Source organism: Lampetra planeri, chromosome 28 (assembly GCF_965212315.1).
Source record: "Lampetra planeri chromosome 28, kcLamPlan1.2.h2, whole genome shotgun sequence".
Lineage (NCBI taxonomy): Eukaryota > Metazoa > Chordata > Hyperoartia > Petromyzontiformes > Petromyzontidae > Lampetra > Lampetra planeri.
In genome coordinates this window covers 5,213,152-5,227,459 of record NC_136134.1, presented here as the reverse complement: position 1 = coordinate 5,227,459, position 14,308 = coordinate 5,213,152, and the positions used below count along the sequence as shown (strand labels likewise).

The 14,308-nt window shown below is 49.7% G+C and overlaps 1 protein-coding gene across 1 annotated transcript in view; it reads left to right on the top strand.

Annotated features, from left to right (window-relative positions):
- Nucleotides 1-9,801, top strand: part of LOC144728348 (anoctamin-7-like) — a 43,528-nt gene extending 33,727 nt beyond the window's left edge. The window contains exon 23 of the mRNA XM_078607725.1: nt 8,985-9,801. Within this exon, the coding sequence (XP_078463851.1) occupies nt 8,985-9,098 (114 nt within the window). The 3' untranslated portion in view covers nt 9,099-9,801. The remainder of the gene's footprint in view (nt 1-8,984) is intronic.
- The last annotated feature ends 4,507 nt before the right edge of the window (nt 9,802-14,308 follow it).

Sequence of the window (14,308 nt, the reverse complement as noted above, 5' to 3'; positions counted from 1 at the left end):
CAGAGTAGCTAAGTGGGTGTTGGTCACCCGAGTAACCCAGTGGGTGTTAGTCACCCGAGTAGCTAAGTGGGTGTTAGTCACCCGAGTAACCAAGTGGGTGTTAGTCACCCGAGTAACCAAGTGGGTGTTAGTCACCCGAGTAGCTAAGTGGGTGTTAGTCACCCGGGTAACCAAGTGGGTGTTAGTCACCCGAGTAACCAAGTGGGTGTTAGTCACCCGAGATACTACAGTGGGTGTTAGTCGCCTGTGAACCGAAGTTGGTGAAATAAAGAGTGTGCTACCCGTGAAGTCGTCTCCCGCCGAGTTACTACATTACAACTGGCGTCAGAAGTAAACCTGTCTTCAAGAAGAATGGATACTAGGAAGACTACCCGTACCCACGAGCGAGATCGGGAAGACGACGGCGTACCGGAGACACCAACCTCGGGAGGAGAGGACGAGGAGTTGCCGCCGATGCAGCACTTCGCGGCGATGGCCGACGCTCAGCTCGCCTCCGACACCAGCCTACAGGACGCGCACTCCCGCCTGGCGGAGTTGCTGCTCGCCGCCGCTGCAGTTTTGGCGGAGATCTCCATTCCAGCGGGCGGAGGGACGGCTGCGGGGTTGGAGGAGGCGGCGCGGCTGGAGGGTTCCCGCCAGAAGGCGCTTCGCGCCAAAAGTTTTGAGGTTGGCGCCGTTTTTGAGGGACCGCCATTGTTTGGCGGGAAGCGGGGACACCACGTGGCCGGAGATCTCCACTCAGCGCGGCCCGCGTCATCGGCGCGCGCCGGAGCTCTCCAGGGTGCGACTGCTGACAGAGCCGACATTTTGTACAACCACAGTGGCGCGGGGGAAAATCGTTCCGACGACGACGACGACCGAGTCCTCCAGCAACGATTGCCCGCGCTGTCGGCGTTCAAGGCAGACGGAGGCGACTGGGGAGCCTTCCACCGAAGGTTCCTCGCACATCAAGAAATGTCGGGGTGGTCCGACACCACTGCCCTGCGCGCTCTGCCAGCGATGCTCGACGACGACGCGCTTGCAGCCTTCACATCGGCCCCACGGTCGTCTCGCTCAACGCTCCAGGCCGCGCTACACCTGATGGCTAGGGTGTTCGACCCGCCCTTGACCTGCCGCCACCAATTCTACGATCGGCGGAAGGTGGCTGGGGAAACAACGCTCGCCTATCGCACGGCGCTGCTCACCTTGGCGGACGCAGCTTTTCCCCGCATGGACAAGGAGGGGAAGGACGCCATGGTGACGGAGCAGCTGCTGGCGTTGGCCCACGAGTTGGGAGTCCCCATCAATGTGGCAGACGAAATGGATATCTGCTCCCTGGCGATCGCCACGAGTATTCACGCGTACGAGGTCCTCAAGCGCAAGCCGACGGTCGTCTGCAAATTGGCGGAGAACGCGGCACTGGCCGCCACGATCGCTGAGCCTCAGCCAGCTGCGGATCGGGAGCAGGCCTTCGCTGTATCGCGTCCGGGGGAGTGGAGAACGGGAGGTCGTTCACCCACACGTTCATCCCGCAAGCTGGAGCAACCGAAACCTACGACATCCCTCGTCTGCTACAACTGCGGCCTTCGGGGTCACGTCGCAGCCGGGTGCCAGGCCCCGCGTCAGCGCGCCACGGGACCACGTCGGGACGACGACCAGGCCCACAAGTCATCCCAACTAAACCCGGCAAGTCGCGGCACCTCACACGCCCGGTCCACATACGCGGCACGTTCGGGTCGCCGCTTGGCGGTGGGGGGTCCGCGGCTGGGTGCTGGGGGTTCACTTCGGCGGGGGGGGTCCGTACACGGCCCGCAAGCAGTCGAATGGTCCGAATTGGCCCACAGGATAGTGGCTGCGTCGGCCGGGTCGTCCGTGGTAACGGGGTTTATTGACGGGGTTGAGGTCCGGGTGCTTGTGGACACGGGTGCGTCGGCCACTATCATTTCGGACCTTATTTATAACATTCTTCCCGTCCAAAGTCGACCCCTTCTGCCTGTGGACGTGCCATTTTATGTGGCGAATGGGGGATCCCTGGGGATCATCGGCCAGATTCGGGCGACTATTTGCATTGGTGACATCAAATTGGCGGGCCCTATTTTTGTATCATCATCGCTGGCCGTTCCTTGTTTGCTAGGTACGGACTTTTTGTCCAAAATGCCCATCAAAATTCTCATAGATCAGGCCTGCATTGAGCTTCCGTTGGGACGGCGGGTTGCGTTCTTGACAAGCCCTACCAAAATACGCACGGTTTGTGCGACGGTGCAGGCGCTGGCAACTCAGACTGTACGGGTGCCCCCGGGATCGCAAATGTTGGTACCCCTTCGGTTGAGGAAACCACTCGGGGTGGGTGCGGAGGCACAGGGAGTACTGTTGGGGCCGTCTAACAGGGCCAAAAGGGGCCTCGACTTGGCGGTAGCTAGGGGACAGTGAGCCGTTCGTAATGGTCCTGAATACGGGGTCGCGGCCGGCCATAATTACGCAGGGAACGGTGCTGGCTCACGCCGCACCGCTACCCGTTGAGGAACAGCTCGTTGCTCACGCCGATTTCAGTGTCGAGTCGCATCCTCCAAGTGATGAGGGGACAGAGTGGTTGGACTTGTTGTGTGCCGGGTCTGCTAACTTGTCCAAGGTGCAATTGGGAGCATTGAGGGGTTTGCTACTCGAGTTTGCTGACGTGTTCAGCAGACATAAGTACGATATCGGCTGCACAGACCTGTTGCGCCACCACATAGATACGGGGGACGCGGCCCCTATTCGACAGAATCCCTTCCGGCTCAGCCCAGCCGAGAAGGAGCATGTGCAGTCGGCGGTTAATGATATGTTGGCGGCCGACATCATTTCGCCCTCTTCTAGTCCGTGGGGTGCTCCTATTGTCCTAGTTAAAAAACAGGACGGGTCTTTGCGGTTCTGTGTCGATTTCCGCCGCTTAAACAAAATCTCGATGGCGGATGCGTATCCGCTCCCCAGAATGGATGAGTCGCTGGATGCCTTGGCGGGAGCACAGTTTTTTTCCACACTCGATCTGCTTTCCGGATTTTGGCAATTGCCCCTCGATAACGAATCTAAACCTAAAACCGCTTTCCGGACACCTGGTGGCCTATTTGAATTCAACCGTTTGCTCATGGGCTTACATTCCGCTCCCGCCACGTTCCAGAGGCTCATGGAATTGGTTTTGTCGGGCCTCCAATGGGACTCCTGTTTGATTTATCTCGACGATATCATCGTTTTCAGCCGGACTTTTGAGGAGCACCTCCAGCGACTGAGAGCGGTGTTCCTCAGGATGCGTTCCGCTAAGCTTAAATTTAAACCGGCTAAATGTTTTCTGCTTCGAGAATCGGTCAGGTATTTGGGCCATATCGTGAGTCATTCAGGGATCTCGACAGACCCTGCTAAGACGCACTGCGTCAGCTCATGGCCAACGCCAACCTCGGTCACGGAGGTTCGCAGCTCTATTGGATTCGCCTCCTATTACCGTCGGTTTGTCAAGCAGTTTGCCACCATAGCCAGGCCCCTGCACGCTTTAACGGCTAAGGGTGTGCGGTTTCACTGGGGGGCGGAAGAGGAGGCTGCGTTCTGCTCCCTTCGTGACGCCTTGGTGCAGGCTCCCCCCTTGTGTTACCCCGATTTCAAACAACCGTTTTTGCTTGACACGGATGCCAGCAACACGGGTATCGGGGGAGTGCTCTCACAGGTGGTCGGGGGGGTTGAACGGGTGGTCGCCTACGGTAGTAGAGTTCTTTCCCCCGCCGAACAACGCTATTGCGTGACTCGCCGTGAATTGTTAGCGATTGTGTTTTTTACACAGCAATTCAGGCCGTATCTTTACGGCCGTCATTTTACGGTTCGTACGGACCATGCGGCTCTCCAATACGCTATGCGGGTGGCGCAGCCATCGGGCCAATTGTCCCGATGGTTGGAGGTCCTTCAGGACTACCAATTCACGACGATTTACCGCAAGGGATTACGACACTCAAATGCGGACGCCTTGTCGCGGTTGCCACCGCGCACGGACTGCGCATGTTTGCTGGGATCGGCGCGGTGTAAACCCCCGGTCGCCGACGCCGCGGGAGTTGCGCTCGCCGCCACTGACACCCCGGGTGTCGACGCTCCCACGGGGAGGGACTCGCTGTTATCGTTGCCCCTCATTGAGTGGGGCCATCTCCAAATGTCCGACAGCTCCCTGCTTACGCTACGTCGGAAAGTTGACGCTCCCGAGGTAGGGGATGCGCGGGTCGGTTCCTGGGTGTGCAGACAGGGCCTCTTGATGAAGTGGGACAACATGTCCCGGCGTCACGTGCTTGTTGTGCCTTTTGCTATGCGGGGTAGGGTCGTTCTGGCTGCTCATGAACGACTCATGCATCTGGGTTTTCACAAGACGCTCGCCCTAATCCAGCGAGACTATTATTGGCCGGGGATGGGTAACGACATGGCGAACATTCTTAAGGGATGCGTAGGGTGCGCCCGAAGAAAACCGCCACCATTGGCGGCTAATCCACCGCTGCAATCCATTCAAGTTTCGCGCACAAACGAATTGGTTGCGTTAGACATCTTGGGGCCCTTTCCTGCTACGCCGAGGGGAAATAGGTTCCTGCTGGTTGGCGTAGAGTACTTCACCCGATGACCCATGGCATGGCCACTCGCCAACCAGTCGGCTGCAGCGGTTGCGGACGCCTTCGTCCAGGGTTATGTTTTGGACAAAGGCGCCCCCGAACGCTTGCTGACGGATCAAGGAAATAATTTTTCGAGCGTTTTGTTGCGCGAGGTGTGCGACCTGTTGGGTACAAAGAAAGTGCGGACTTCCCCGTACCACCCGCAGACTGACGGGATGGTTGAGCGTCTGAACAGGACGATTACGTCTATGCTGTGCCAACAGGTCTGCGACGATCAGGTTGATTGGGACTTACAGGTGCCAGGCGTACTCGCGGCCTATCGAATGGCCCCTCATGCGGCGACGGGGTTTTCCCCATTTTTTCTTATGTATGGGCGGGAGGCCGATCCGGCCATGGACGTCCAACTGGGGATTTCCCAGCCACGTGCAAAATCAAAATTGGCAGACCACATCAAATTTAATATCGCCAAATTGGCTGAAGCGCGGGAGGCGGCGAGATTGAATTCGCGGTCTCGGCAAATCGCGAACGAGAGATTGCATGGACGGAGGGTGCATACGCACGATTGGAAACCAGGCGATAAGGCCTGGCTGCATTGTCCACATGCACCGTTGGCTACGTCCCCCAAATTGTTGAGACCTTGGAGGGGACCGGTAGAAATTGTGCGGGTTGCACGACCCCAGAGTATACAGATTAAATGGGGAAAACGCCGTTGGTACGTGCACCCCTCCCGACTGAAGCCCTATGCGGCACCGTGTGACCCCGTTCTGTGCCGTAACGACCGGGCGTGTGATGTGACCGTCGACTCGGGGAGGGATGTGTCGCAGGCTGATCCTCACGTGTCTCTACCTGACCCTCCCCCAGGTGTCTCGGGCCTGACGGCTGCTGACCGTCGGGAACCGGAATCCCGCGGCACGCGCGGGTCCCCGATGCCTGGCCCGTGCCTTCCTGAACTGCCGGCACCGCCGGACGGTCAACCGCGTTTGGTGCCGTACGACGGACTCGGGCTAGGGCACAACACTTTTCATGAAGACATTTTTCAACACCGAGCTCGCCCGGTGTTCCCCCTCTGCCGGGGTAATGTCCCGTTCTAGGGACGCTCGGAAAGAATGGGACGCTGCACGAGTCGGAAAAAAAAAAAAATGGAAATTTTTTTTTATTATTTTTCTTTTCTGCATACACATTTGGTATTGTCACTCGCCGGATTGTATATATTGTTCTGTTGTTGTGTAGTGGCATTGGTTGATGGTTGTGGATGGCAGTGTTCGCGTTGTGTTGTGTTGTTACGTTGGTTGTTGTTCTTGTTGTTGTGTTACGGGGCACACTGGGGGGAGGGGGTGTTGTATATTTTTATAGCAGCCGGGTCGGCTGCGAGCTATGTGGTAGGGGGTGATGTAGTGGTGGTGTTGACGCGCGCCGACTGTGACAGTGATGGATCACGGGGCGGCACGGGGTGCGGGGTTGGGCACGCGTTGTGGGCGTGGTATGGACACGCGCGCGCCGGGAGTGACGGATGATGGGGCGGCGCCGCGTGGGTGGTGAGGCACGCTGAGATGTGGGAAAACAGGATCGTAGCCAGCGCCCAGTGATTGGTCAAATAGGATGGGTGCTCTCAGCGACGTCCGCAGGTGGGGTATAAAGGGGGACGCGCGAGAGCACTCGGGGTTGTTAACCAGTTGAAGATCGAAGACGGAGTTGAAGACATAGTGCCCCGAGACCCCTAGTCCCGCTGTCCTTGTAGGGACCGGGGCCCTGTGTGGCTCGGAGGCGAGACTGTGGGACCCGTGGTTCGACGCCCACGTGGGTCGGGACTGGGGGACCCACAGTCGAGACGGACACCCCGGCAGGGTGTGTCCCGAGTAGCTCAGTGGGCGTTAGTCGCCAGAGTAGCTAAGTGGGTGTTAGTCACCCGAGTAGCTCAGTGGGTGTTTGTCACCCGAGTAGCTCAGTGGGCGTTAGTCGCCAGAGTAGCTCAGTGGGCGTTAGTCGCCAGAGTAGCTAAGTGGGTGTTGGTCACCCGAGTAACCCAGTGGGTGTTAGTCACCCGAGTAGCTAAGTGGGTGTTAGTCACCCGAGTAACCAAGTGGGTGTTAGTCACCCGAGTAACCAAGTGGGTGTTAGTCACCCGAGTAACCAAGTGGGTGTTAGTCACCCGAGTAACCAAGTGGGTGTTAGTCACCCGAGTAACCAAGTGGGTGTTAGTCACCCGAGTAACCAAGTGGGTGTTAGTCACCCGAGTAACCAAGTGGGTGTTAGTCACCCGAGTAACCAAGTGGGTGTTAGTCACCCGAGTAGCCAAGTGGGTGTTAGTCACCCGGGTAACCAAGTGGGTGTTAGTCACCCGAGTAACCAAGTGGGTGTTAGTCACCCGAGATACTACAGTGGGTGTTAGTCGCCTGTGAACCGAAGTTGGTGAAATAAAGAGTGTGCTACCCGTGAAGTCGTCTCCCGCCGAGTTACTACATTACAGAAGCATTGAGCAGTATGTGAGGTTTGTACTACGATGTATGGGGTGGTAGTGGTCATGCTTTGCTTACATGTTGCATCACACGTGATTGCTGTGTTCTTCGTCCATGCAAGGCCATGACGTTTTAAGTTTTGCACGATTGTAACAATGATGACAGTTTTGTGCCGTACACTTCTTCATACGTCAGCTATTTTAAAAGCCGCACGAAAGTAAATTCCTATGTATGCTTACACAGCAACAAATGAGTATTTAAACACCAAACGCGGAATGGCTATGACGACATTTGTCACAACTAAAGAGAAAATGTATCGTAAATTATATCCAGAGAGGCTGAGGACATGCTACATTTTTAACGTGGTCAGGTGTGTGTGTGTGTGTGTGATTTTTAAAATCACAATTCCCAGTCTTGTCAGACAACTGAATTTTTGCACAAGTTAATCACTTCGTTCAGCCAGTTATGCTACCACGGTCCTTGAAAACCAAACTCATGTCAACGCCTCGTGTTTTAACATCGAAAGCGTAATCCGTCAAGTGCCAATTGGCATCGCATTCACCGAATAACAATAAACTACATAAATAATGACCAGTCTCCCCAACATGTTATTTCTCCAGTTCGGCCTATTTATCTGCTGCAAAGGTTACTTCATGTTGGGCATTCCCCAAAAATGTTCTAAGACAAAAATAATAATAATTATTACAGGAATTGTTTGTTTTTGATACTGCGCCATCCTTTTGGCCAGGTCATGTCAGAGCGTTTTACACACGGCAACCGACTTGCATTGCATCTCATCTCAACAACACATTTGGAAGGGCACCCCCAGCGGCAGCTCTCCCTGAAGGGTGACTCGGCACCTGGCCTGCAATTGGGCATTAATCTGCCAGTAGGGGGCCGATGATTACTACGTGCAATCCTATTTAACAGTTGCAGTTATTTAACATTTCTAACTCTGCCCATGAGACTGTGTTGGTCGAAACTAGTTCAGAGTTTGCCCACTCAAAACCAATTCTGCTGGAATATATTGGTTCAGAAGGCTCGTAGGCCGATAAACAAAATATAAATTGTAATGTATATGGAGAGACATACTTCACGTATGTTGATTATACATATGCAAGCTGGCATCCTTCACCACTGCACAATGAGTATAATAATCTTGATTAGAAGTTTCGATTTAAAGCTTTCGTGACTGCAGGGATTCATCTTATTGGTTCTTTCGGTAAAGTCACGTAGAAGGGAAGTAATAAAATAATAAAAATAAAACATAATAAAATAATTCTCACGACGTTTCGGCCACAACACAAGCAGCCGTCCTCAGGTGAAGACCAGGTCTGTCGAGGCGACAGCGTCTAAAAGAAAACACCACCACGCTTGGAGCGTCTATTTAAGCTTAGAGTCGCGGCGTCTCTGAAGAGATGCCTCGACAGACCTGGTCTTCACCTGTTGTGGCCGAAACATCGTGAGAATTATTTTATTATGTTTTATTTTTATTATTTTATTACTTCCCTTCTACGTGACTTTACCAAAAGAACCAAGAAGGAAAAAACTTGATTTGAAGATTTCGTGACTGCAGGAATCCATACTCTTTGGTTCTTTCGGTAGGTTTACCTACGTGGCTTTACCAAAAGAACCACATCAAGGTGTATATATGTTGCTGTCGCACATAACCTTTTATATCACCGCCCCAACCTGTCCATCACTGCATCGGGCGTGCCTTGCTTTTCACAAAACACCTCTAAAACAGACAATTGCAAGCCCGCACCATCATCATCTTAAAGCATTAGCACATTTAAAATTCTCTCTCCCAATGTGTTTGATCGCGGTCACCTTTGCCGTTGATTATTTCTAGGCCCTCGCGAGCGTAGGTGGCGTGTGTGGAATGTCATGCGCTCAAGTTGTGTGTGCTGAAGTTGTGTGTGCTTTTGTTCGTGGTCAGCTGATGGTTGACATGCAGCCAGAGAGGAGGGACGGAGAGCCCAGGGACACGAGCAGGCGGAGATTCGAAGCGAAACTGAGTAGTGTGGGCGCAATCTTTAATATGAACAAGTGAATTAAAAAAAAGCCTTGTTGTCCTGACTGAATGGCCCGAAATGTACCAGATCTCAGAAGGAACTCGGACGCTAAGTGGGGTTTGAACCTGGTTTCTGCTTTTATGGGTGACCACCATGTGTAACAGATTGTTATCGGATCTGGGGCGATGTGGTGGGCAGCAGAGGGCAGTGTAGTAAAATCAGTTGTTGTGCTGTACTATGATCCAATGTTTGTGCACTATATACCAACCCCATGCTGATCAACGTGGTCAAGTGTGACCTGTACGGTGTGGGGAGGCCATCATCCAGCAGTGGATTAATTAAAAGGCTGTACACGCGAATGTACATTTTCACATTGCAGTACGATATAATATTGGGCAGTGTTTAGGATTTTTCATGGTATTTAAACTACAAAATGAATATATTAATTAGCATGTAGAAAAGAACAAGGCAGAGAAGCAGCTAAACTGATGTCCTAAATTATTTAATGTTATTTAAAATATATATATTCCTGTTCTTAAGTGTATTTTAATATGATAGAAAGACACTTCAATAGGAGACGTTGCGTTTATGATATGTAGCAGTCAAAGAACTTGCATTTGTAGAATTTTCATACTTTTATGCTTATGTTATTAAATAAGTGCCAAAAATGCTTGAACTAGTAATTTGCACAAATAAACATTTTTTATTGCAAGCAGCAATTCTAAGTTGCTTCAAATCATATGCATGTTTCAGATCATTATATCTGTCAATGTGTCATGAATTACATAGATTTTCTACTGTTGTCTAACACGTAGGCTTTCGCGACCAATATCATTCATAATAGAGGTTTTTGGGTTAGATCGCGTAAATATATAAATGTGTCGTTAAAACCCGCCACCACCCGACACGGCCAACTAGTAAGGGTTGTCACGTAAACAGAACGTGACAATTCGTCGAGTACGACGTTTAGCCAGTAATTACAACTACTGGCGAAACGTACTCGGTTTGTAAATGTTGTGGCTTGGCTCTTCAACACACCGGTGTGCTGTACTAGTGACGAATTGGCACGTTCTGTTTACGTGACAACCTTTACGAGTTGGCTGTGTCGGGTGGTGGCAGGTTTTAACGACACGTTTATATATTTACGCGATCTAACCCAAAAACCTCTCTTATGGATTTCTACTCTTGTGTTTTATAGTTCATTGATGCATTTTTAGGTTTAAGCAGTAAGCACATATAGCAAAACACTGGGCGTAAAAATGCTGTCAGTTCCACGTGATTTGAGCTCCTCTCCTTCATTCCATGCCTGAAGAAGATTCCAGCACGTGGAGCGAAACGGTACAACCTGAAAACTGTGGCCATTGTTAGAAAAAAAAAACGTTTCGTTTAATTATTTACTGATTGTGGTTTTTCTCTCTCTTCCTATCTCTTTCCTTCCCTGCTGCCACAACAAGGAATCCTAGCAGTGAGCGTTCTCCATAGGCACTTTCATTCCTTCTTTGCTGGGATTTTTTGCAACCTCTTTACCTCTTCGAAATATTTTTTTATGGGTCAACAGTTTTGTTTTCAGCACCAGTGCCAGTATGCGTGGCCGGCGTTGGTTAAAGTATGCAGTAGCGATGGCCAACAAACCCACCGTTAATCCCTTGAATTGTGTTCGTTTTGATTCACCGTTACAGGTCCGACTTGCACTATGTTTAAGCAAGATAAGCGGAATGTCCTAGCCAATTGCAAGTGAATGAGAATGAACGTAGGACTTTATAATGAGTACAATGTGTATCACACAAGCCAAATAGTATGAGAGTTGCATCCTGGTAATTGTAGTGATCAATGCATTGACACTAATGCTTTTAAAAATAGTCATTATAATGGATCCTGTGGTGTATATGTATTTCACGGTGTATATGTATATCCTGGAGGCTCGCCGAATATTTTCTTCGAATATGGCAAAATACTGGCTGATTTTTGAAGTATTACTATTATCCAGCCGAAATTGAGTCAAGAACAAAAATTCAAAACCGAAAATGAGTTTCATGTATGACGGGCTTCCATGGTCATGTGACCACCGTGGTCTTATTGGGGGTCGGATGGGAAGGGAGTGGAGATCACGGGATAGGAGCAATGACAAGACGATAAGCACATGGTGAGAGAGAGGACACGGAGAGGGATGGAGAGACAAAGACGGGGATCTGGAAAGACTGAGATCTCGACAGGTGGCGGGAGACAGAAATGTAGAGATGGGGGTAAATGAAGAGAGGGAGACGACGGGAAGAGGAAAATAGATGAGGGATACAGGGAGTTTGATGTGACAGACACAGGGAGATCTGCTAGTTTATTTAAGAAAAAATTACATTTTAACACAATTCGGCTTCCAATTGGGATTCACATTGTACTTGGATAAGTATTGTAATCGGTGTTTAGCATTCAGCTGAGCAGTAAAAAAGTGCCGTTCAATCCACCGCGAGTATGTACAGCACATGACATACACAGGAGTGCCTGTAAATATGAATCGCTACCGCTTCAACAATTGCAGGCGACAGCTTGGGATGAAATTCACCCAAACGATTGATTTTTTTTTTTATTGAATTGGCATATACACATGAACTGGACTCAATGTGTCCACATTAATGTACAGTACTGTATACACACATAGTACAATATAATGTTCTACTTGGCGTATCTTACAGCGATGCCTTTCATTGCAACCCCAGCACAAAGCATGCGAGCGATAATTGACCATGTCCACACTGTGTGCGGAGGCCCTCATCCAACAGCGGGTTGACAAAAATGGGCTGTGCACGTATGTGTATGTGCAAAAGTACGCATTCGTTGACAATATCAAACTCTTTCCAAATTACACTTGTTATAGCGAGGGGCAAGTCTGATTACGCGCTGTTTACAACATTGTTCATTTGGTGATAGATTTATCCTGAGTGGTCCTCATCCCTGGGCACATGCCTTAACGTGCCTATATTGTGCCGCTGCTCATGATTTCAATATAAGCACTGTGAGAAGAAGCCTTTTGGCCGTGTCACATTACAGGACGAAATCTGCCAGATTCACCGAGCGTACGTTCAGAGCGCTGGATTGCAGGCACAATACCACCCCATCCAGCACATGTCACTACTACTAGGGTACAAGAGATGCTGCCACATCGGTGTAATAGTTAGCACACTGACCGTGCAATCCAGAGGTCACCGCTTCGATCTCCTATCGTGGTATTGGAACTGATGGACAGGTTTCTCAAATTCTAGATTTGAAGTTTTCGTGACTGCAAGGATCCATACTCTTTGGTTCTTTCGGTAAAGTCACGTAGGTGAAAAATAAAAATAATAAAATGAAAATAACTAAATTGTATTAATTTAGTTATTTTAAATGTATTATGTTTATAATAATAAAATGAAAATAACTGAATTCAACTTATTATAAAAAAATTATCAAATGAAAATAGCTGAATTAATTTAATTTAGTTATTTTCATTTTATTATTTATATTTTTCATCTACGTGACTTTACCGAAAGAACCAAAGAGTTTAGGTTTCTCAAAGCCCGCCGGTGCAGACCACCCAGCAGTATAGGTGGGTATGCCACAATTGTTCGGTCGAAAGACCTGGACTGTGAAACAAAAGCAGCCCGTTCTATTTTATGTGAACGTTCACATTACAATCCCTTTCATCACCTTTATCATTTCCACCAAATCACAGCTACGTGCCACTTGTTAAAAGACGAGCAACATTTATGGGAGTAAGTGAAATCGCAACTTTAGAAATGCAAAGTAATGAGGCTTGCATCTTTGCTTTTCTGCCAGCTTTACACTGCACCGCCAAGTTACCTTTTTCTTCCACTGTTATTCAAGGTTCCGGAGCCATTTCACAGAATCAGAATCTTTATTTATCCTGGAGAAATCCGATGCGCTCTGAAGCTGTTTTTCACAGATTTCAGAACGTTACATCAGCAAACAATACCAAAAGTCGACAGGAGTGCAAAGTATAGCAAAGGTAGACAAATCGCTGAATAAATAAATAGACAAACGTTTCTATTTTACCAGGTAAAGGCCATTGAACTATTGTTTTCCAGAAGCGTCCTGACCATGCATGACAGCTCAACGAAGTGGCTTATCATAGACATAGATCCTGCTTGATTCTGTTGTTTTGTTATTAAAAACATTTTTTTTAATCTAAGACCCAAGCAACATGTGGCGTCGCCTTACATAGAAATGCCAAGACAAACCACTGCTGTAATGGTCACGTATTGTCTCACAATGTTGCGATTTTGGTCTTGTGAATTTGACCACCCGATGAATTGTTTTGCTAGCAATGGATGCACCCTCACTGACTTATCCACCCCACCGCCCCCTCCCCCGCCGAAGAAAGCAATCGTCACCTGCAACAAACGTGCTGCAAAAACAACGAGAGGTTACGGATTGTGTTGCCTTTTTCTTTGTCATGAAGTGTGCAATGAAATAAACGTGGCGAACACAATTTGTGAGTACGTTGCATTCATTGACACACTTGGAGAGACTGTGCAAGACCACCAAATCACCATGCGTACGTGCCGATCTTGGCAGCTAAAGCAGTTGGTTTAGCCTGGATAGTGCTCGGATGGGCGACCAGCATGCACACCGGCTTGCCATGGACGGATGCGGGGGCTGTCCTACGTGGCCGGTCAGCTGAGGGCAGTTCAACAAAATCCATTGTTGTACTGCACTTCTACGCTTCCCGCGTCTCGGCCTTAAATGGACTTGCTCCTCCCTAAATTCGTGACCTCCAGCCAAATTCCATCAAGATCATTAAGATCGTCAGATTGTTCATTGCTCACTGTCCCACGGTCTCTGGGCTACACACTTAGGGTGACGGCGCAAAACTCTGAAACTCGTTGCCCTTCGATGTCGGGACTTCCAAGACACAAATCTTAAAATGTCGATTTAAAAACATCCCTAGATTCGAAGCTTTCGTGACTGCAGGAATTACTCTTTGGTTCTTTCGGTAAAGTCACGGAAAAATAAAATAATAATAGAATACGACGTATCGATTTCAACACAAGCAACCATCATCAGGTACGAATGAATGAGAAAAAAAACAGTAAACTCATAAATATAATGCAATACAGCACAGAGTCGGCCAACACAACAGTCAACACCCCACCTGGCTGATTACGTTCTTCTAAAGATTGTTAAATTTGAGAGAAGGACAAAACACAGACACGGAGACACAAAGACAGACACAAGCAGAGAGAACACAGAGAGAGAG